The sequence below is a fragment of the Gordionus sp. m RMFG-2023 genome, chromosome 1 (genome assembly GCF_954871325.1).
Source record: "Gordionus sp. m RMFG-2023 chromosome 1, tfGorSpeb1-WG-v2, whole genome shotgun sequence".
NCBI classification, from domain to species: domain Eukaryota; kingdom Metazoa; phylum Nematomorpha; class Gordioida; order Chordodea; family Parachordodidae; genus Gordionus; species Gordionus sp. m RMFG-2023.
In genome coordinates, this window is record NC_088775.1 from 50,293,082 (window position 1) to 50,319,439 (window position 26,358).

At 27.8% G+C, this 26,358-nt stretch overlaps 1 protein-coding gene across 4 annotated transcripts in view; it reads left to right on the forward strand.

Annotated features, from left to right (window-relative positions):
* The first annotated feature begins 4,565 nt into the window (after positions 1-4,565).
* LOC135922854 (integrator complex subunit 4-like) overlaps positions 4,566-26,358 on the forward strand; it is a 79,103-nt gene continuing 57,310 nt past the window's right edge. For 2 of the 4 annotated variants that reach the window (XM_065457350.1, XM_065457348.1), the window contains exons 1-7: positions 5,412-5,563; positions 5,604-5,794; positions 5,867-6,620; positions 18,393-18,535; positions 18,590-18,675; positions 18,849-19,262; positions 24,430-24,584. In XM_065457350.1, the coding sequence (XP_065313422.1) occupies positions 5,513-5,563; positions 5,604-5,794; positions 5,867-6,620; positions 18,393-18,535; positions 18,590-18,675; positions 18,849-19,262; positions 24,430-24,584 (1,794 nt within the window). In that variant the 5' untranslated portion in view covers positions 5,412-5,512. Of the gene's footprint in view, positions 4,589-5,411; positions 5,564-5,603; positions 5,795-5,866; positions 6,621-18,392; positions 18,536-18,589; positions 18,676-18,848; positions 19,263-24,429; positions 24,585-26,358 lie in introns of those variants that run through there. The other 2 variants (XM_065457351.1, XM_065457349.1) reach the window with 2 other exon arrangements.

Here is a 26,358-nt window from a genome sequence, read left to right on the forward strand (position 1 = left end):
GGTGGCATAGGGATTGTGGTAGTGGTGATAGAAATATCATTTGGTGAACTGGGTGAAAATAAAATAAACATAGATATAAAACATAAGATAAAAAAAAACAAAATAAACCTTCAAATGAGTTCATTTCAAGCGTAGTTCTATATTATTTTGTTTACCAATAACTCTAGAACGGGTAAGGTGTTTGTTTAATCGTCATTATTTTCTTTGCTTATCTTTAATAATAGATTCATCATGTTTTATAGCAATGTGAGGGACGCCTAGACAAATAAAGAAATCAGGCAAAAATATGAATAAACTATTGTTGAAATTAAACAAACATTACAATAATGTAAAACCGGTAGATGGGTCAATATTAGATGCATGTTTCTAGTAGTTGGAGGGCTATCATCAAAAAATTTTTTGGGGGACTTATCAAGCCTATTATGATATTCTAAAAGTTAAAAAATAACATGATGAATGTAATGTTATTAAGATAAAGGTTAATTAATTGTAAGGTAATTAAAAAATAAGATTAAAAAAGGGGGAAAAAAGAAGGTATAAATTAAAGGTACAAAGTTTGTTGTAAATTTTAAAATTGAATCTTTTATGATGAATGATACCCCAATGTGATTATTAGAATGGTTGGAATTAAAGATTGTATAGCCTCTAAGTTTTATAATTATGTTATTATTAATTAAGGATTCTTGAATCATTATTATATTAACTAGTTGATAACCCGTCAAAAATGACGGGGATGAGAATTTTATTCGTTCTTTTACGATAATTCTTTTTACCCTTCCCCCTCCTCCTTCAGGCCAATTCCAACCCATTAAGACTAAGAGTGATGAATTGTCTTTTTTATTCAATGATTGATGAATAATATAAGTTCTCTTTTCTTTGCTCAATGTGGTTTCGTTTTTGAAGATGATGTTGTAATTTCCTTGCTCGTAGTTTGCCGTAAATAACCTGAAAAAAAACGTGTAAATTGAAATTATAAAATAGAATTTACTGTTGTTGGTGAGGAAGATGGTTTAGCGATGGTAAAGAAGTTCTCTTTTCTTTGCTCAATGTGGTTTCGTTTTTGAAGATAATGTTGTAATTTCCTTGCTCGTAGTTTGCCGTAAATAACCTGAAATAAAACGTGTAAATTGAAATTATAAAATAGAATTTACTGTTGTTGGTGAGGAAGATGGTTTAGCAATGGTGAAGAAGTTCTCTTTTCTTTGCTCGAGGTGGTTTCGTTTTTGAAGATGATTTAAAGTTGGTGATTTGATGGTGAATAACAAAGTTGGTGACTTTTTTAAATTTCTTACAAATTATGAATTTAAGATTTCATTATATACAATATTTTGTGTGAATGTTTTATCATTTTTAAAATTTTTCCTTGTAATTCTGATGTCAAAATCATAATTTTCATATTATTTTGAGATTTACATCTAGTAAGAGCCACATATAGTTGTCCATGGGCAAAGACGGGCTCAGGGAGGAATATGCCTACATGATCAAAAGTTTGTCCTTGACTTTTATTTATTGTAATCACAAAAGCGGGAATTATAGGAAACTGTCATCTTTTTAAAGTAAATGGTAACTGAGAGTCACTAGGAGCTAGATCTATTCGTGGGAGAAAAACTCGAAATCTAACCTATCTCAAACCTTATAAAATGATGTAATTTATATTTTCAACTACTCATTAAAATCTGCACCAGGGGGAATTTTTAGCATAATAAATATATCATGTAAAAAATATCTATCTTTCTTAGGTCAAATAGAATTTTAAAAAATTGCCTGCATTTTGCAAAAATAAATTCAAAAAAAAAACAATAGATGAATAAAATAGCATAAATATATAGCTATCTCTAGGGGTGCATCGAAAGTACTATTTGGAAACTGAACCAATTCAATATTGAAATTATTAAATTAATAATAGCTGATTACTGATCTATAGTCTGTAAACATTTTAGGTTTTAAATTTTAATACATATATCTACTCATCTCATATACTTTTTAATAGTATAACATCTATAATTTAATTATACAATAACATAAGTCCTTTAAATATATTGTAATGATCATTTATAGTTTATTATAAAATATTTTTAATGATAAATCACTTATTTATATAACATTAATCTATATACATAATAAGTAATATTTTATCGGATTGGATAAAATTTTTTATATAATTGGCAGATAATATTTTTAAAAAGACGAAATATCTGTTCAATCTGTTAAAGACATTGGTAGATCCCTAGATATTTCTATTTTATAAACATGTAATATCAAAAACAGGCCCTTGACAACACTAATATCAGATCCAATCGACCTATAAAAATCAGTATAGCCAGAGGGATGTTTATAATAAAAAATCTTAAGGGTGGCATTAATTTGTACTCTGATTAAATTGGTTTGAACAAATCTTGCTAAAATTTTGACCACCCAGACTGAACAATATTTTTATATAATTTCCTGTTGAGCCTGATATAATTTAATTTTAAGTTGCATGTATTTTATATTTAAGAAAATATTTATCTTGAAAAAAATAATAATTAAATATAATAGATTTACTTTTTGAGAAGTTAAGTTCATTTCCCCAGTATAGATATACTTGAGTAATGTTTTAAATGCTTGATTTGGGGCATATGGAAGTGATTTGTGAATGAATAATTTAGTTTTCACATTGATTACCATTGATCAAATTTGCTATAATCATTTTGATTGGACAAATAATATTTAAAAGAAAACTATTGGCTAAATTTGATTGACATTTTTTGAGGATTATATATATAGATATCATTTAATTCAAGATGTTTTCTTAGAATGGAAATTTTGTTAAGAAGTCCAGGAATATTGTAAGAGTAAATTATTAGTTTTTTATTGAGTGACATATTTGAAGGTAAAGAAGAATAAAAAGGAATAAATTTTGGTAATTGAAGCAAAAGATAAAAAAGCAGACGATTTAATTTAAGGTTAAAAAATAACATCTTTAGTAAATGTTGTTCAAAAAAATTAATTAGTTGTAGGGTAAAGAAGATATTAGATTAAAAGAATTATGTAAAAAAATAAGAAAATTATATTAAATAAATTTATAATGTTATGAAAGAATTTTTTGTTAATAGGTAAAAGAAATAAAATGAAGAAGTTTATTGATAAAGAGATGAGATCTTTGAGAAAGGGGAAATAAAGAAAAGGTTTCATATAGGAATTGGAGATTAGAAATAGTTTAGGATAAGAATATACAAATATTTGAATATATTTGATTCTCTTCTTAATTTGGTTTATAGAAGATAATATACATGTATGTATAAAAAATTGTGATATTATTAAATAAGTTGAATATTTTGTAGAGAGCAAGTTTCATAAATGTGTGAGTGGTAGTAATGGGTGAATATTTATGAGAGTCTATAAAATAAAAAGATTAAATGAAATAAAATTATCTTGGAAGTTGAGGTATGAGGAGATAATAATTCTTGAATTATATTTTTTATTCATATTATTTATTTCATTCATATTCTGAATATTAATAGAAATTATTTTTAAAAAATCATTCAACATCATCCATTTTCCCACAGACGATTTTTCAATAAAAATAATATTCTAAAATCTAAAAAAAATCGTATGAATAAAATAAAATAAAATCAACAAATAAAAAAAATAAAAATAAATACGTAGCGATGACATGACGCCATGATGACGTAGCGATGACATGACGTAACGATGACATGACGTAACGATGACATGACCGATGACGTAGTGAGGACATCGGAAAATTATAAAATAGTTATATATGCTTTTTCCCAAATATGTATAAATTATTATAAATAGTTTTATAAAGAAATATCAACTTTTACATTCTTTCTTTCAAATTATTGTTTAAGATATATACATACTTTTTGGGGGGTCAGGGAGTGGGAAGGAGGACTAAGGGAGATATTTTTTATTTGCTTAAAATTATATTCACAAAAAGTGATAAATTTCTGAAGGGGGGGGGGGGGTAGAAATTTCTCCTTGCACCCCCCCTTGGCTACGCCTATGATATACTCTGAGTGGTAAAATTTTAAACATGAATATTATCTGTATCTTTTGTCAATAAAATGAAAATGAAAATGAAAAAGATACAAGATTCTTTTCAGAATAAAGGATCTTAGACACAGATACTAGTATCTTATTAGAAAATGTCAAAAAAATACTGAATACAAGATACAAGTATTCGCGGTACTGCTCAACTCTGAGAACAGATATATTATATAGAAAATATAACAATCCATAATAAAATTTAAAAAATATAAGATAATTTATATTTTTGATAAATTTAATTTATATTATAAAAACATTTTATTTATATTTTTAAAATATAATTGATGAGCTATAAAATAAAAATAAATTTTAGATGTCAATTCTCAAATTACGGTATCGTACCGCCTTTACTATTTTTTAGTTATAATTAGGTATTTTGTCGGCAAACTTTTCGCTAAATTTCGCTTAACCTTATAATTTGTATGCTCAAATAATAAGCTTAAAGTTTATATGCTCAAAGCTTAAAGTTTATTTATCTCAATTGGCACAGTATAAAAAAGAAGCTTTACTCTCTTAGGATAAAAAAAGATATAAAGTAAAATATGAATTATTATATAATGTTCTTTAAAGAAGTAACAAACTATTACAATTAGTTTCTAAATGATTTTGTCTAGTTTATCATGTGTATTATTTGGTTAATCAGGCTCACCCTACCTTTTATGAATGATGAAATTGTTTTACATCTGATATTTATAAAATTGTTTTGCAATTAATATTTATAAAATTGTTTTGCATTTAATATTTATAGAATTGTTTTGTATTTATTATTATAAAATATTATTTACATTTAATATTGATATTAAAGATTATATTTTCTTCATTTGTGTGATTATTTAATGAAATTATATGTGTATACTGAGTATCAATGTTTGTTATTATATATTATTTTTTACTATGAAAATATGACTTCACATTAATTCATTATTTGATATATAATTATAATATATTATAAGATTTAATATATTTGCAAAAGTCATTATAAGAATTTGTTTTAATTTTAATAAATAATTTAATGTTATGAAAATGGAAAATGGAGTAGAATTTGTAATATTAATATATAAGAGGTATATAACTGAAACTTAAAGCTAAAATATGAGATTATTAGATACCTATTTATCAACATTAGTTTCACATACTTCTCAAAATAAAAAACATCTTAAATAAAAATTACTCAACTTACTGATATAAGATTTTTTATAATGAATAAAATTAATAGAGACTCCTAGATCTACATAAACCCAGCTATTTATGAAACTTATGTAATTGTGGAATGGATAGATTGCAATATTTATAATAAATCTCTCACTTCAAACTTATAGGGGCCATTTTGATAGCCATTTTAGCTTATTAGCTTTTTTAACATTTTTTAATAGTAGTATTAGCGGCCCATAACCTCAAATTACACCATGACAGATAGTTTATTATATGAATTTTTGAGACATAGCTAACAACATTATTCATGTCTACCCGAAATTTAAAAAGAAAATATTGTAGCAACAATGCTATTAATGTAAAATTTAGTTTAAATTTAAATTTTATAATGTATTTAGATTTCAAATGTTGATACTATAGCTATAACCTTTATCAGAAAGGACGATGAATGCTATATTAAGAGAAATTCAAATTTATTATTAAAGAAACTACATGAAGATGAAGATCTGTTTAAAGAAATAGACTCAAACTTAGAAAAATTGTTAAGCATTAATGGCAATTATAATTTGAATCTATTTAAAATAATCAAGTAATTATCTTTTTATTTTTATCTCATATACTATTTTTAACTTTATCTAAACATATTTTTTTATTTATATAGTAAAATTCTGGGATTTTATGAGCGAATTTTACAAAAAAGTCATTATATAGTTACCAACAATGGTAAGAGTCAAACCTGTTTGAATTTGAATACAATATGTAATATGTATTCTAAAATTTTAATAAATTTTGAAAAGAATTTTGAAATGATCTTTGATGTTGTTATGGATTGTAGTTCTTTACAACAATATCCAACGTTTTATCAAAATATATCTTCTAAACTTGAACATAAAAACTTATCACATCAAATCCAACAGATTATTGTCACTTTGAATAATATATTATCAAATGAAATATTTACCCCTTACAACAATTTAAAAGATATGAAACACATAAACTCAAATATTCATTACCTCATATCAAACACTCAAATATTTATGAATATATTAACTCTAACATTTAAAACAGTTTGCAAAATAATACAACTAAATACTGAATTTATTGATCAATCAATTGCTGATATTTCATCTAAAATGTTCAAACTATTACAAAATATTATTAAGATCATGTTTATTTTTATTGAATCTGGTTATAATAAATTGACACATTGTCTATCTGATTATATTTCACCTATTGCTATACTAGAAACTACTATTAGCTCAATTATCATTATAATATCCACCCATACAATTATTAATAAAGGCAAACATGACAATGTTCATTCCAAAAATTTATTAAATTATTTGGAGCATATGCTAATAATTCTTTCAACTCACCAGGAACCTAGAATTAGGAATATTGCATTATTATCACTGGTAAATACATATACATAATGTAGGCTTGGATTTTAAACAATTAACAATTAATATTTTAAGCATCTTAAATTTGAATTCAAGGAGTTGTATCAATATTAATTTTTATATATAACAAGTAAATCATAATCTTTCAATAAAGACAATATAATTTTATATTATTTATGTCTTAATAATTTTATATAAAGGGGAGAAAAAATAATTATTTAAAGATTACAAGGTTTAAAGAATCCAGTCTTTTTATTAACTATACTTGCCCAAAGGTAAACCATAAGAATAGAAAGCCCAGTTGAAGGGGAATGTTAAGAGGTTGTAGGTCAGGATAAAATAAGCCTGGACAATGGTTTGACAATTTTGGCATTTAAAAAACAATTACTTTTTAAGTATTCTTTCTTGTTAGTAGAAATTGTGTTAAAATATTGAAAATAGAGCTACACTGATCCAGATCTGATACCAATATTAGTGATCTACATCAAGCCTAATTTTTCAGGCCAAGCCCGAAATTTTTTTAAAAAAGTTTTGCCAACCCGGCCCGAACTCAATATTTTTTTAAAAATGTTCCTAATTTATTTAATATAGAAATTAATTTTTATAATTTCTCAAAATAAATATGACTTTTAGTTTCAATAAATAAAATCAAATATTTTTATTTTACATAAAAAATTCAATATAAAATTGAGAAATTTAGATATATTTTAAAAAAATTCCGAAGGTCCGACCCAACCCAGCCTGAATTTTTAAAAAAATATTAGACCCAACCTGAACCCGATTATTTTAAATAGAATTAACCCCAAGCCCGGCTCGAAGCCCGTTCAGGCCAGGACTTGGGCCAAGTACGAGCCAGGCCTAACTTTGCAGATCTCTAACCGATATTATTAATTTTATTTGTAATTATTTTATATATAGATGATGGAATAATAAAAATCCATGAATAATTTTTTTTAACCCTTTCGTGCCCATGGATAAATTTTGGAATCATAATTTTTCAATAGTATTTTTTATGCATTAAATGGTAACTGATAACTTTTGAAATCATATTTTTAATGTTTGTTGTTTCGTATTTTATCACTAACTCGCTTTGTATCATATGTTATTATATCATATTATAGTTATAAAAAATCAATTTTTTCATACCATTTTCATACCAAAATTTTAATTCATATTTCTGGTTATCAAATCTTACTAAAAATATAAGTAATAATTATATTATTAATATATATATGGTGAATTCCATATCAAACAACCAAAGTTTCAACCCGACCCCCTTCAATTTTTCTTAAATTTTGTATACTGGTAGTATATACTATACTAAGAAAAAAATGAAATTTTACCTTCCAACACTGTTTACTTGCTAAGATATTGCCGTTTAAAGCGTGAAAAAAGGGTACATTTTTGTCAAAATGCACCTCATTTATTTTCAAATATCTCGAGAAATAATTAAGAAAAATAATTTAAATTTTATTTTGTAGCTTAATAAAAGTTATTTAAAATGACATAAAAATAAATATCATATTTGATTAATATACAACCGGATGTGTAAAACCGGAAATGGCCATAGAAAAAAAAGGTATTTTTTTTTTAAATTTATTTTCTGTAGATAGATATCACACTGCTTTATATTTGTACAAAATCCTAGACTGGGATGAACATGGGTTTAGGAGTTATCACTCTTTATATAGCTAAAATTGAACAAATTTAACATTAATATCATCATATTTTAATTTAATGAATAGTTATGAAATAATGTTAATTTAAAAATTATATCTAAATGACAGGCCCTTACTTTTTTTTATCTTTATCAAAATTTTTGAGAAGTGGCTGGAATAATGAGCCTTGTTTAACATTTTAGTTAAATTTTGTCTTGAAGTTACTTGACAAAATAATTTTAAACATATTTAACTTTATCTGCCTCAAATTGCATTACATATAATACAATCAAAAATTTATAATTAAAATATATCATATATTATTATCATCCAAGGAATTTTAATAAATTTTGACTTTTGTTTTCCCCTAGAGGAATAAAAGCTTGGAACATTGTGTTCCAGAAATTATTTTTGCTCTCAAAAATCTGCTTTCAAGATGACTTTTTATGTTAATATATTCATTATTGCTCACAAATATATAATTTACCCCATAAATATTATTTCTTGCATAGTTAAATAATCTATTGTTCTCAATATGTGATGTTCATATGGGCGTTGCAAGCTTGCTCGAGCTGATAACCGTTTAGTAACGGCCCCTAAAATGTCGCAGGAACTTTTACCTTGTGCGATTTCAAAAATGTCACTCAGCCTTTATCCCAAAATCATTTTCATGATTGCAGAGATTAATGAAGTCTTATTTATTTTTATATAGATTACTGATCCATCAGAAAAATAGTAAATTTTAGCCACTATATTAAATCTTTCCTTCAAGAATACGATCAATTTTTGAAATAAATAAAATGCACATGCGTTGTGCTTTAAACAATCTGATATAACCACTAAATTTACATGTTTTATTATGTTGTCCTCAAGGTAATAAATCATAAAAGGGTAGATAATGGCCTGATTGTTGGTCTGATTGAATCCTTGTGCATGGTCCTGCACTACAAATGCATAGTTTTCTGAAAAGTCTGCGATAACTAAGAATTCGCCAACATTTAAATTGAATTTAAAAAAATCGAATTAATGATAATCCTGAAGCAATAAAAAAATGAGGAATCAAATTGTTTAATTATTCAATTAAATAATCTACAAATTCGTCGGCGGATTTTGTCAGTGTTTCGAGGGTAGTTCCAACTGCTATCCATTGTTTGAATATTATATAATCTATAGAATTCTCGTCAAAGAATATATTAAGCCTTTCTTTAAATTTTAAAGATATGGGGGAAAATTTATTGTTGAATTTAAATTTTGTTAGATTATTTTATGCTAAATAAGATCGCCGGGGTGGCCTAGTGGGTTATGATGTAGGCTTGGAAATAGAAGGTCCCAGGTTCGATCCTGGTAAGGAACATAAAAATTTTTGGATTTTTCTTCGATGACTGATGTGTAAAGACATATGGTAAGATGAATTTCAGAGTTTAGAGATGACACCCCAGTCACCGACAGGCTGGACAGCCAGGTGCTAGGGATACTTGTCTAATAAACAAAAATGAAGGACATAAATAAAAATATGAATACGAAAGCTAGGGCGTTCCCTCCAAGCGACGCGCAGGGTTTATAACTCCATCCTGCGAAAAGTAAAATAAAGGTCAAAGCAAAGAAGACAAGGTTAGCAAGTTAATATTGGGACACTTAAAGGTAAGACGAGAGAATTGGCATCAATGTTGAACAAGAGAAAAGTTGATAAAGCGTGCATACAAGAGACGAAATGGATAGGTCAGAAGACTTTAATGAATGGAGATGTATATAAATTGTACTATAATGGAATTGTTAGCAACAGGAACGGTGTCGGCATCATCCTCAGTCAAGATCTCACCTTTTCAGTAGTAAAAGTCAACAGGATCTCTGATAGACTAATGAAGATAAACCTCTGCATTGGTCAATCAATACTACACATCCTTTAAGTATATGCTTCTCAAACGGGTTGCAAGGAAGAAGAGAAAGATGACTTTAGAGCTATCCTTGATGAAGCTTTAATATAAATCCCTAAGAATGACCTAGTCATAATTGGTGGTGACTTAAATGCACATGTGGGAAAAGCAAGAGGTAGCTACAAAAGGCATCATGGTGGTTTTGGATATGGAGAAAAAAATGATGAGGAGAGCATGTACTGAAATTAGCGCAAGCCTTCGACCTTACCTTAACCAACACCTACTATAGGAAAAAGACAGTCATTTAATAACATATGAAAGTGGTACAAGGAAACCCCAGATAGATTACATGCTTATCTCTCGCAGAAAATTAAAAGATGTAATAGACTGCAAAGTCATCCCAGGAGAAGATATTGCCGCACAACACAAGCTACTAGCCATGGATTTACACATCTCAAATAAATCCACTCAAAATAAGATAAAACTTGAATCATGTATCAAATGGGGTAAATTAAAAACATTGACAGATGCATTTGCAATTAATGCAAACATTGAAACAATAGATTCCTCACAAGTCAGTGAAAAAATGTGGACAGACCTTTCATCCAGATTAATAGACACTGCCAAATCGACATTAGGCTTGACAAGGGGAGGCAACAAATCATACAAAGAACTATGGTGGTGGAATGAAGATGTACAAACCACTATAAAGGAGAAAAAAGCCTTATATAAAATATGGAACAAATCAAAAAACCTAGATGACAAGACAAATTACAAAAAATCCAAGAGAATAGCTACAAAGGCGGTGGCTAGGGTCAAAGCTATGGCATACGATGACATGTATGAAGAACTACATACCAAGGAAGGGCAAAATAAAATACACAAATTAGCCAAACAGCTAGAAAAGAATTCTAGGGATATAAACGGAGCTCCAAAATTAATCAAAAATAAAGATGGGAAATTGATAATAAAGAAAAAGAAATAATGAATGGATGGAACGAATATTTTCAGGAGCTTCTCAACTTTAATCCCCACATACTTCATCTAGACGAACACTCCCCATGTCAAAACCTAATACAACCAATAACAGAACAAGAAATAATCACATTACTCAAGCATATGAAAAACAACAAAGCTAGGGGTCCAGATGATATTCCAATAGAAAGCCTTAAAGCACTAGGAGATGATGAAATACATCTCCTCACAAATTTGTACAATAAAATACTGGGAAATGAAGAGATCCCTCAAAAATGGAAACAGAGCTATCTAGTTCCTATCTTCAAAATAAAGGGGATCCACACAACTGTCAAAATTACAGGGGCATAAAACTAATGTCACAGTGTCTTATACTCTACGAAAAAATAATAAAAAAAAGGTTAAGAGACATAATCGAAATAGGAGAGACTCAGTTTGACTTTATGCCATCAACAACTGATACTATCCACGCAATTAGGCAAATGAGTGAAAAATAAAAGGAAAAGAACAAAAAGCTACATATGGTCTTTCTCGATCTAGAAAAGGCCTTCGATAGAATCCCAAGAAAACTTATCTGGTAGGCGCTGCCACAAAAAGGTTCCCGAAAAATATATAAGAATAATACAGGATATATATATGGGCTATACAACAATGGTCCGTAGCACAACTGGTACTTCAACAGGCTTCACATAGCCGAGGGAGTTCATCAAGGGTCGGCTCTCAGCCCACTTCTCTTCATAACAAATAGATGTATTAGCACAGTCTATACCACAAACAGTCCCGTGGAATATGATATTTTCAGATAATATTGTGGTACTTGCCGAATCCAAGGATGAAATAAAAGAAAGATTAGTGAGCTGGATAAATATCCTAGAAAAGCACGGACTAAAAGTAAATAGAGAAAAGACGGAGTGTATGGTGATAAGAGATGAAACAGAGAGCATTGATATGAATGAATTGCAGATATCGGCAATTGAAAGTTGCAAATATTTGGGCTCCACTATGCAAACAAACCACATTAGAAAAAGAGATAAAGAAGAAAATTAATCAAGGGTGGTTAACGTGGAGATCTTTATCTGGAGTGCTATTTGACAAAAGAATCCTACACAAATTAAAGGGAAAAATATACAGTTCCATAATACAACCAACTATTCTATATAGTTCGGAAACATGGCCAACCAAGGAATCAGACGAGAGAAGTCTACAAACTAAGGAGATGAGAATGCTGAGGTAACAAGAAAGGATAAAGTGCGCAGTACAAGAATACTAAGTAGTTTAAAGGTAGTGTCCATTAAGACTAAGATAATGGTAAACAGACTTAGATGGATGGGCATACAATGAGAAGGCCTATGAACTACATAGGAAATAAGGTTGAGAGTTTGGAAGTGATGGGTAAACGTAAAAGAGGAAGGCCAAAACTTCAATGGGGCCATAAAGTTAGAGCCAATATGAAGAAATATAAATTAGATAAACGAGATAGTATGAAAAACATAAAGTGGAGAGAGATATTGAAGGAGCTTACCACCAGAAAAGGTGAAAGCTAAAAGAGAAATAAATAAAATATTTAAAATTATCAAGTAATTTCGAAACAAAATTTAACTTAAGTGTTAAACAAAGCTCATTATCCCAGACACCTGTCAAAAATTTTTATAAAGATAAAAAAAAGCAGGGACCTGAACCGTTAAACCGCTAAAACAGGTATATTTTATCGAATCTAAACCGCTAAAAAAAATCCAGCCGAACCTGAACCGAACCGCGAAAATGTCTCTGAACCGGTTCGAGTCTCATGATTTTATGCTTATAAAATAATATATAAGTTATTATTAGATTTCAATTATATTCAAATTATTTTAAAGATTATCATCAATCACATTTGATTGACAAGTGTCGGTCATAATTTTTATAAACTTTAGTATATTGTCATTTTACAACATTTTTTAAATATTTTAAGCTTATAAATTATAATGCTTAGAGAAAAATTAAATCTATTATTATAAATGACACATCAAATCTGATATGATATTGGCAGTGCCAGCTACCCAAGTTAGTGTGGAAAGATGTTTCAACAATTAAATTTATGCTATCTCCTTATAGATGTAATTTGAGTGAGACGAATTTTGAAAATATATTAATTGTGCGGCTTAATAAAAAAAATCTAAGTAAAAAAAAAGGAAAATATTGTTCATATTAAAATTAATCAAATGTGCAATTAATAAAAATGAAAGTTTTATACATGTGTTTTTTAAATTAATGATAAAATAAAAAAATATTTTCCTTATACATAATTCGAATGTAGGTTTGAATACTAAAGTGGTCAAACCGGTTTTTAGAGGTTCGAACCGAACCTATATTTTAATTTTTTACGAACCGAACCTGAACCTTGAACCGTTATTTTATCCGAACCTGAATCTGAACCGAACCGAAATTCGTTTCAGTTTGGATCCCTGAAAAAAAGTAAGGGCCTGCCTTTAAACATAATTTTTAAATTAACATTATTTCATAACTATTCATTAAATTTAAATATTATGATATTTTGGGTTAAATTTGTTTAATTTTAGCCAGATAAAGAGTCATAACTCCTAAACTCATCTTCATCCCAGTCTAGGATTTTATACAAATATATAGAAGTGTGATATCTATCTAAAAAAAATTTTGAAAAAAATACCTTTTCTTTTCTATGACCATTTCCGGGTTTATACATCCGGTTTTCGATATTAATAAAATTTATATCATATTTATTTTTATGTCATATAAAAGAAATATTATTAAGCTACATAATAAAATTTAAATTATTTTTATAACAATTATTTCTCGAAATATTTGAAAATAAATGAGGTACATTTTGTCAAAAATGTACCATTTTTTCGCGCTTTAAACAGCCATATCTTGGCGGGTAAGCAGTGTTAGAAGGTATAATTTCATTTTTTCTTAGTTATAGTATATACTACAAGTGTGCAAAATTTAAGAAAAATTGAAGGGGGGGGGGGTCATTCCATGTCAAATGAGCAAAAAAATCAAGATTTTCTGCCGACCCCTTTCAATTTTGATAAAAAGTTGTAGACTGGTTATATATTTTTCCATTAGATTATAAACAAAATTTTAACGCATTAGCAACTATATTAGCGGAGATAATCGGGGTTAAAGGTCCAAAAAACGCCCTTTTTTCCTTTTTACTGATGTTAAATAATTAGTTTTTAATTTAAAACTAAATATGATCAAATATTGAATCTAGTATCAATAGCTAAGTTAATAATTGATAATTATGGCGAAAACATCAAAAATAATTTTTTTTAAAATATGGGTCATCTTATGGTCAGTTGAAAACTTGAAATTAATATTTCGAAATGTATATGTTCTCCGGTTTTTAATTTTTTTAAGAAATATTATCTGTTTACTATTTTTTTAATAATTTCTTTAACAATTAGCATGGCTGGATATTTATTTAAAAAAATATTGCGATTTTTATACTTTTAAAAAAATAGATGGCGCTATATATGATAGTTTTAATATGTTAAAATTCATTTTTTTTATTGATTAAAAATATTTTAATATATAATAGATCATAAAATTCGATTATATAACTTTGTAAACCTTATTCCCCTGAGATATTCGCAAATAAAAAATTTTAATAATTTTTTTAATATTTCAAATGTAAATTAAAATAATTAAAAAATCGGACTAGCACACGAACAAAAAAGCAGGATTAAAGGAGTGCAGGAAAATTATTAAGGGAAAAATCGAAAATGACATTAATTACCAGGCCTACCCACAATCCCCCCCCCAGACTAAGTCATACCCATCAAGACCAAGAATGTTATGAAATTGTCATTATCTTACATTATTAAAATAACCAGAGATAAAGAAAATTTCAAAGATTTTGAAAAATTTTTTAAGCAATAAAAATAACAAAATTATAGTTCTGATGAAATAAGCCGACTCATGCCTGGAATAAAAGATTTTGTATCTGTTAAAGGCGAGAAAGAATCAGCAAAGATTTATATTAAATAATCTTAAAGAAATATTCAAGATGTTTAAGGAAGAATACCCAAGTATATCAATTGGATTCTCTAAATTTGCCGAACTTAGACCAAAAAACTGAATTTTAGTTGGATGACACACACACTGTTTGTGTCTGCGCCGTTCATCAGAATGTGAAATTAATGACAAATGTAATAGCTGTACAGCAGGAGAAGATTACTGTATAAATTCTTATAACAATCTTTTGGCGCAAATTATTTGTAATCCATCTCAGCCAAAATTTATTTAACAAATTGTGATCAATGCCCTGGTATAGAATCCCTTATGGGCCAATTATACGAATTGTTTCAGAGAAATCGTATAGAATATGTCACGTTTAAACAATGGATCACGGTGGATAGAGCAAATCTTGAAACTATTATAAAGTCCATTGATGGTTTCATCGAATATCTATTATAAAAAGTTCAAATTTTACTGCGTCACTCGTTTATAGCTAAACACAAAGTTTATTTTTGAAGAATTTTAAAGAAAATTTAAAAGATGAGGAATTTTTAACAATTCTAGATTATTCTGAGAATTATTCCTTCATTTTACAAGATGAAGTTCAGGGATTTCATTGGAACAATGTGCAGGTCACTATACATCCATTTGTAGCATATTATAAATCTGGAGAAGAATTAAAAAAATATAAATTTTGTTATTTTGTCCAAATCATTAAGCCATAATACTAGTGCAGTCCACCTTTATCAAAAAAAAGTCATTAAATTCTTAACAGCCAAATTTAATTCTAAACCAGAAAAAATAATATATTTTTCGGATGAAGCCGCTTCTCAATACAAGAATCGCAAAAATTTTCTGAACATATGCTTTCATAAATACGATTTTAATATTCCTGCCGAATGGCATTTCTTTGTCACTGCTCACGGCAAAAATGCATGTGACGGTATCGGAGGAACTGTCAAAAGATTAGTTGCCAGAGCTAGTCCTCAAAGGCCAAATAAAAATCAAATCCTAACCCCATTAGAATTATATAATTATGCTAAAGAAAATATTAATATTCAATTTGAATATGTATCCAATCAAGAATATATCGAAGAGGAATTAGCGCTTCGTAAAAGATTTAATTCTGCACTGCCCATACATGGGACCCAAAAAATTCACGGGATTATTCCCATTGATCAAAATAGACTAAAAACCAAAATATATTCTAATTCCAAAAAATATAATATAAAAGTTTCGTTTTTAAATGAGAAAATTTTATTTTAAAATATTAATGGATATATAACATGTTTATATGATGATAAATGGTGGTTAATATATAATCGATAAAAGTGATACAAATGAAGAAGTAAAAATCCTATTTTTACACCCTTGTGGACCTTCAGCCTCATTTAAATTTCCTCTGAAAGATAATATTTTAGTGTTGCTTAAATCTCATATTCTCTCGCTGGTCAATCCCTCTACTCCCACCAGTCGAACTTATATTATCTGAAGAATCTCACAAGCTAGCCAGGCTTTGTATTCCTTTAGATGAAGTAAGATTTAATTAATTTATAAACTATCTTAATTAGGCAAAATTTGTGAAGATTTTAAAAATTTATGATCTGAATTACAAATAATATATATAATGCACATTGTAATCGATTTAGTATGATATATATACATTAAAATATTTTTAATCAATAAAAAAAATAAATTTTAACATATTAAAACTATTATATATAGCGCCATCTATTTTTTTAAAGTATAATAATCGCAATATTTTTTTAAATAAATACCCAGCCATACTAATTGTCGAAGAAATTACTAAAAATTAGTAAACGGATAATAATTCTTAAAAAAATTAAAAATCGGAGATCATATACATTTCGAAATATTAATTTCAAGTTTTAAACTGACCATAAGATGACCCATATTTTATCAAAAATTAATTTTGATGTTTTCGCCATAATCATCAATTATTAACTTGGCTATTGATATTAGATTCAATATTTGATCATATTTAATTTTAAATTAAAAACTAATTATTTAACATCAGTAAAAAGCAAAAAAAGACGTTTTTGGACCTTTAACCCCGAATATCTCCGCTAATATAGTTTTTAATGCGCTAAAATTTTGTTTATAATCTAATGGGAACATATATAACCAGCCTACAAATTTTTATCGAAATCGAAAGGGGTCGGCCGAAAAGTGATTGATTTGACATGGAATGAATGACCCGCTATTGCTATTTTCGCCAACTACAATGCTACCAAACTTTGTTGAATTTTGGATCTGAAAATTAAGCTTATTATTTAATGAAATTTAAGAAAAGATTAAATAAAAATTGTCTTGTTATAATTTTTCCATTATTTTTGAAAATAATGAAATGTAACACGTTACCGCTAAACAACTAATGAAATTTCTCTTTCTTTTTGGAAAAAGGTACTTCATTACTAACCTAACAACTTTACTTTACAGATCAATAATATTTGAATTAATTTGATATTATTAATATAACATTATTATTCACACTTTTGGTTAGTGTTAATGTTGATTCGTGTTTTTTTCTCGTTAAAGGAGTGTTTTATAATAAGACAATGATATTTGGTGTTGGTCGTCATATAGCAATTTGTTAAATAAATTTTTTTTTATTAAAATGCAATAAGACCTACTTTTATTATAACAACTGTCACAGACGCTAATAGAAACAACATTTTTTTATATATAAAGATAAAATTACAACCTTTCTAATATTTTAATAAAACATGAAAAATCAATAACATTTGATGCTATACATCATTACCCTTAATAAATTTGAATGAGATTCAAATAAGGGGAACATAGATATTTACATAGTTTGACTCATTACAATTAATTATTTAATTCAGTGATCTGTTTTAGGCCTAATTTTTCAAGCCCGTCTCGGCCCGATATTTAACTAAAAAAAATTCTCCAGCCCTATCCCGAACTAATTTTTTTTATTTGTCCTGAAAAGCCCTACCTCAAATAAAAATTACTTGTTCGCCCGGCTTGAAAAAAATATTCTACAAATAAAAAATATTGGCGCCTTGTTTTTTGCAAGATTTTAAAAACGTATCAATTTATTTCACAAATTTGAATGATATATTAAATAATTTAAGCCCGACCCAACCCAGTTCGAATTTTTTTTAAAAGATATTAGGCCCGACATAGCCAGAACCAAAATTATTTCTAAAAAATAGGCCTGGCTGGCGCCGGGATTTGCAGATCTCTAATTTAATTTACTTTACTATTATAAAATGTAGATAATAAAAAAAGGCTTAAATTATTATTTTATAAAGCTTGATTTGCAATATAACTGTAAAATCCTTCCATTAAAAGAAGTATACAACCTAGTATCGATAACAATGAATGACGACTACGATATGATAAGGCGTAATTCTATCATTTTATTGCATCAAATAGCTATTTCTCACCCTGATCGGTAATATCTTATAGTTGCTACTTAATATTTTACAACATTTTTATATTTAAAAAGCTCTGTTAATACTTCAACAACATTGCGAGAAATCAAAAATAGAGCTTTTAAATTCTTGCTTGCTGAAGCCTCTCAATTAATCCAAAGTTTGTTTTATATGATTGAAAAAAATATTTTTATAATATAAATGGCTTATACATTCTTGCAAAATTTATAAAACTAAGGCAGAGATAAAGGAAAGTTGAGTAGTGGGAGGAATAAGGAATAATATATAATTCTAATATTCATATATAGTACATATTCTTTTCATTATAAAAAGGCGATCTTGATTCATGTCAATCAGCACCTTTCACCTATGATGCAAAAGAAATACCTGCTCATCCTCTGAAATCACCACTATTAATAGAAGACACTTTTCACAAACTATGCAAAGTAGTAATAAATGACATATCATCGTCTATAAGGGGCTTGGCAGTACGATTATTAGCCTTTCCCTATAAGGGATATTTAAATGTCGACAAAAATATTGAGACGAATGCCCTTGATATACTATGGCCTTTAATGCGAGGAAACGAACGTGAATCAGCCGAAATCTTGCTCCAAACTTTGGATAAAAGGACTCTCTTGTCTAACATGCGAAAGAAAAGATCGTTTCACGAGAGAGCACTCAAAGGTTATACAACCGGAGATAGTGCAAGTGCCATTAAGGATGATAGGCCTCTAGAAAAAATTGGTTATTTTATTTACTATACAGAACATTTCAGAAGAATGCCTCCTTTTCTTTTTTTCTATTAAAAAATTAATAATTTACAAAAAAGTTAAAAATAATGATTCATTTCTTAACCGGTTGAGTTAACTTCTTCGTCTAAAGGTCGTTTTAAAGGTACCCAGTGAGCCAGTTTCTGCAATTCCTTTTACTTTTTATAGTTTTGGGAATCGCTATATGTAAAACCTATTAATTTAATGTCATTCATTATCACTTTTATCCTCGTTTTGGTCTTCCTCTAGGCCTTGATCCCATTACTTCTATCATAGTTTATCTACCCAATCATATTTCGTTTAGCATATCCAAACCACCTTAATCTATTTCTTCATTTTTACTTTTTGGCGGATCGAGGATATGAATATTCGAATATTATAGATACAATTTGTTAAGTACATAATCTCAAACGGTGATACACTTAATGGTCATGTTAAATAGATAGCCCCATAATTTTCTTTCGTAAATTTTAACTCGCAATTTTTTAATAACGAAGTTACATCAACAAACATTAATAATAATTTGGGTTACATAAAAATCGATATCTTTTCTGGTATTCATTCTTCTTTAATAGTTGTCCATATGATTTCATAATCTATAGCGCCTCCTTCATTGTGTCATTTCTTCCTTCAATAATTCCCCAAGTTTTCATAATCTTTATCGCAATTTTGATTTTGTACCTGCTGTCTGATACATTCCTCGTCTGTCTGATTTTGATTAATAGATCTTCCTAATGAGTAAATATGCCAAATAGAGGTGGGCGCGGGTCTAGTTTTTTTATTCACGGCCCCTCCACTCACGGTATCAATAAAAAATTTACGCGCTTTCACGCTTACTACGCTCACGAAGGACAACATTTTGTTCACTCCCGTCACATCCGAAAATTCAGTGTTTTTAAATTTTTCTAAACTTTATTGCTATACTTTTACCCTTTTTTGAATTTTTCTATCAGTTTTATTTCTCTAATTCCATATTAATAAAACAAAATAATTATTATTTATAAATCAAAATTTTTATTTAAAAAAAAAGAATAGCAAGTTTTTTTATTACAATTATGTTCTTTCTAATAAGCGATTGGTTATAGAAAATAATTTCACTAGAAGCCCAACTTGCCGGGACTGACAAAATTTTACTATTCCAAAAATTCAAAATATTGTCATTGTTATTTGTTTTATGAGTGATGAATCTTTTTAAGTTCATCCTCACAACTTACTTCGGTAGATGTTGATGTTTCATCAGAATCATCTAGAAATTCTCAAAATGTTTCATTTAGAGCAGGGTTGTACATTTGACCGGTCAAATATGATTCGGTCTATGTTTTTTAAGACAATGTTAACTTAATTTTATTTATAATAGTAAAAATGATCTATATATTATTTAATTATATTTTTTTAAATTCTATAATTAATGTTTCGCTCCCCATGGCAAAATTTGTTCTGAATTATATTCAATATCATTTTCTTTAATATTTTTAATCAACCTATGATATTACTCTTACCAATTATATGGTTGTCGAGATCTTCAATCGATTTCTTTTCTTCGTATGAATGCCCCAACCCGACCAATTTCTTGCTACTAGGAATTGTTAGTAAGATATTAGAGCCCTTAATGTTTAAGGGGCAAAACCCATTCCAACAACTTGGACCGAGATCTGATTATTTTTTATTAAGACTGCTCACATATTTTGGCTATTAAATATACGCCGCTTTTACTTCTGATATTTAGGATATATTTTAAAATATTTGATTATCATCACCTCATAAAATGGCTAATTCTTATATTATATCACATGCTTCATCAAACTCACTATTAATAGATGCAACCCATATATTGGGGTCCAATAAATAATCAGCTGTGTGAGCACATGTATTTGGATTGTTTTTTCTTTTTCAACGTATCATTTTTTCTTCAGGTAGAGAAATTATAAAATCATGACATGATTGAATTGTTTTTCTTATATTTTAATATAAAATTATAACTAAATAGATGCCTAGATGATACAAATATATTTTAAAATAAATTGTAATCTAAGCATAGTTAATTAAATCAATATATATATTAATAATATTCTAGATAATTTGACCAGGTCAAATACTCCTTTGGCCAATTGACCGACTTATCAATGCTTATTTAGAGAATACGATTTTTTGTGTATGTAGGATGAATTAGAAAAGTTATAAATGATAGTTCGCACTGTCTTATGCATATCATCTAAATTTATATCATTTAGCATTTTCAAGGTTGTTTCATATATCTTTCTTTTCTTCGTCCATTAAAAAATTAAGAATTTTAAATTCAGATCTAGAATTAAGCCTAACTTATGTAGTGGCTGCATGATAAATCTTTTCTTTAAAAGAAATACTAATTTTTGTTTCCATAGATAAATTTCATTTATTATGGGACGAGAATCTGCGCGAGGTTATCTGATCATTCTTTGAATATTAATAAAAATTTTAGTAAAACATTTAAATTAAATTTATTTATTACCAAATTTCCATTGCTGAACGAGAGTTGAGAGATTTATTATTTTTCATTCAATTGAAAATTTATGAGATAGTATATAAAATACTGTAGTTTTTTTGTTTTCAAAAATTATTATTTTTTCAAAAAGAACTAAATTAAATTAGAAATATATATTATAATTATAAAATTGAAAATTTATATTCATAAAAAAGAAATTAAAATTTTCGTAATTCACGGGAAATTTATGTTCACGCCTGGCAAAAATTTTGGGAAGGCTCGTTACGCCTAATATTTTAAAATTTATTCACACTCACGCTGTGACCCATCATGTCACTTATTATCACCGCCCACGCTCACCTCTATACTTAAGAATCTGTTTCGTTCAGGGTTTAACAAAAATCTTAAGATTTTTTTCGCCCAAAATTTTGAGCAAATCGATTTTCTTACAGAAGATCAGAAAAATTTTTACAAAAATTTGTGATTTCATCATGAAAGAAAATCCTGTTAAAGCATTCTCAAAAAATCTTCCTTTAAAAAATCTTCTTTTTAAAAAAACTTTCTAGATCAAATCTTTAAAGATTTTTCTTTTTGAGCAAATGTTAGACTCTGGTTTCGATATGTATTTTTATCAGGGTTATGCATTTTACCGGCCAAAAATGTTCAAATTCAAGTAAATGTTTTTTAAGACAATATTAACTATATTTAATATATAATAGTAAAATGAATCTATAATATTAATTTTTTAAATTCATTGTCATTCAATAACTATTGTTCCGCTCTCCATGACAGAGTCTTATTCTGATTAATATTAAATATTATCATTTTCTTAAAAAATTTTTAATCTTCCTATTGTCGAGTTCTTCAATGGATTTCCAAAAATGTTCAAATTCAAGTAAATGTTTTTTAAGACAATATTAACTATATTTTATATATAATAGAAAAATGAATCTATAATATTAATTTTTTAAATTCATTGTCATTCAATAACTATTGTTCCGCTCTCCATGACAGAGTCTTATTCTGATTAATATTAAATATTATCATTTTCTTAAAAAATTTTTAATCTTCCTATTGTCGAGTTCTTCAATGGATTTCTGTTTTAGTAAGAATATTAAACCTTATCGACCAATTTCTTTTCCAAAAGAAAGTAGAAATAGGAATTGTTGGAAAAATGCCAATAAGATGGTGACAAAAGCCCATTTTACTAACTTGAGACCAGAATATGATTGTTTCTTTTGGAATTTACTGCCTCCCACATAATTTTTACTATACATGTCTCTTTTACTTCTGAAATTTTATGATATCACTTGAAATATTTTGATCACTACCACTCTATAAAAAGTCTATTCTTACATTATATCACATACTTCATTAAATTCACTACTAGTAAGATGCTCCACTTGATATTGAGGATTCAATAAACAAATAGCATTATGATCACATGTATTTATATCGTTTTTCTTTTTTTCAAACACATTTTTAATTATCCAATATGGCATTTTTCATATTTAATTCATTTAAACTACGAATAATAAAATTTACTACATTCGAATAATTTGTTTAAATAATTCTTACATACGAAAATATATTGATAGATTTTTTTTATTGCACGTATATTTTAAACAGAAAAATTATTATAATAATCAGATTATAAAGGACGAGCGATCAAATTATTAACTTTAAATGCATATTTATTAATTTATAATGCCAAGCCAATTTTTAAGACAAAATGTTTTTATTTTTTCTACTTTACAAGACATGCGATTTTTAATTGCAAATTAGTTTTAACTGAGAAAAATCTTTCACAGCAAGTTGATGTTAACCTTGTAGAGATCTGCAAAACAGCCCGCTTCGACCCAATAGGGATTCTTAAATTGTTCAGCCCTTTAACTTGGCTCGGACTATTAAAATTTAGCGAAAAATTCGTCCTTGCCCATTAAATTTTTTTTACCAATTTTTTGCTATCACATTTTTAATATATATATGATATCTTTTCCAATGTCAAATAGGGCTTTCATATTTTCCTCTATGTCTATCTATTTCTACAACAACCGTTTTATAAATCAATTGTGTTTGATATCTATATTGTGTATTTGTAATTGAATCGTATCATAAATAACTTGTTTAATTTTTTGTATTTATTATATTATTTAGAGTTACTATTTTAGTTAGACAGCTCTTAAAATACGAAAAACATCATGTAATATTTTTTCAAATAGTATTAATCGAAATCAAAATATTAGCTTGAATACAAAAAAAAATATCAAAATTTTAATATCAAGGCTGGCCTATTAATACTTTACCAAAAATCAGTTTCGAGGCCCTGCCTGATTTTTATGTAAAAATTGTCCAGCCCGGTCCGAAATATTTTATATACAAATAGCCCGGTTCATTAAATTTTTTACCCTCTTCCTGTTATTAATTTTTAAATGTCTGGCCCGGCTTTGCAAATCTCTAGTACCTCCTCTGTACATTGAGGCAGAATGCAGGAACTTTGGGCAGTACCGGTTTAGTTAAGAGATGTCACAATGCTAACTAGTCATAGTAGCACGATTAAATAACTATCAGATCGCTCCTCATACACTCGGATTTGGATATCTCCATATCTTTCTAGCATATATAATATGGAATCATTTATATCTCCTTATATGATATATTAAAAATTTTACAAATTAAGATGCTGGAAATGAGATATGTGCAAATGCTGGAGCCTTGGTTCACGGGTTGGAGGATGAATCTTCAGAGGTCAGATTGCTGACCATATATTCAATGTCTGCATTGGCTCTTAGATCTACTCATAAAAGATTAAACCATGAAAATTCGTCAATTGATGTAAAATATATAATTAGATTTTTAAAAGTCTCTAATTTCAGTGTTGTTAAACTTTATTTTGCACTATCGCTTGAACTATTTTTAAAAAAGGTAGGAAATTTGTAAAATATTTTATATAATCGTCAGCTGAGGATTCTAGTACCATATCTATTTCTTCCTAAAACATTTTTTAAAATGTACCTGTTATAAAATTAATAGGGAAAAACGTATCCTATGCTTTCAAAATGTACATATAATTTTTATCTTTTTAATTGTTAATTATTACTGATTTATTCTGGCAATTGTTCAAGGAGTAAATTTATTACACCTTCACTACGTATATATTTAGCTAAATTCAATTTATTGCGGGCCGGACTCGGGCCTAATTCTATTTAAAATAATCAGGTTCGGGCCGGGTCGGGTCGGACCTTGGAAATTTTTTAAAATATATCTAAATTTATCAATTTTATATTGAATTTTTTATGTAAATTAAAAATATTTGATTTTATTTATTGAAACTAAACGACATATAACATATGTCTTTTTGAGTAATTATAAAAATTAATTTCTATATTTAAATAAATTCGGGCCGGGTCGGATCGGTAAATTTTTGTAAAAAAAATTCGGGTTCTGGTTGGGTCGGCAAAACTTTTTTAAAAAAAATTTCGAGCCGGGCAGGGTTTGAAAAATTAGGCCCGATGCAGATCACTACAATATATTACAATATCCCCACTAGAGGTCTGCATTTCTAAATGGGCGGGCGGGTAAAAATTTTTTTGAGAATAAGCAAGCGGGCGGGCGGGTTAAAAAAATTTTGAAACTAAGGGCGGGTGGGTGGGCGGGTTAAGAAATTTAAACAATGGGCGGGCGGGTTAAGGAAATTTAAAATTTTTGTTCAGAGACAAACTAAAGAAAAATCATAATTAATTAAATGATCAATAACAATATTTCTTTTTTTATTGTACCAATCGTTTTTTTAAGTGAAGAACACTTTACTAGATTTTGTATGTTTGTACCATTTCTTTTCTTGATAGAGTTAATGTGTCATAAGTAGGATTTCTTATATATTAGACTGTTTTATTTTTTCTTGTTATTCTATCATCATTTTTCTCTATTGGGTTTCGCGATAAAGCATCTGCAGTTATATTAATAGCGCCATTCTTGTACATTATATTATAATCATATGCAGATAATTTATTAGCCCAACGTAATAATCTTTGGTTTGTTAATGAGCTTAAATCTCTGTTATTACCATATATCTTTATTAAAGGTTTGTGGTCTGTTCAAATTTTAAATTTTCGTCCTTACAAATAGTTATGAGATTTTTATACGCCATTATTGCTTTGCTTCTTTGTCTATTGTAGAATAATTATTTTCAGCGTCTTGTAAAGTTCTTGAGGTGTAATCTATTGGAAGTTCGTTACCATTATCATATTTTTGCATGAATACAGCTCCAAATCCTTGGTTAGTTGCATCTGTTTTTAATATTAACTCGAGGTCTGGTTTATAAAACTGTATAGTATTTTGTTCTGTTACTATTCCGAATAGCATGAAACGATTGCTAAAATACAACGGTATTTTATTTTGGATGACAGATTAATCTTCATACTCACTTCAAAAAAGAGTTTTATATATATTGCATACGGGACATCCGGATCTCACTTGAGGAAGAGGATATACTTTAGACGGATATCCTACTTTGGTGGAAACGACAAGAGATTAGCAAGAAAAATATTGGCAATTGCAACTAGTGCTTCTTCTGAACGAGGATTTAGCATTGCTGGAAGGTTTTTAG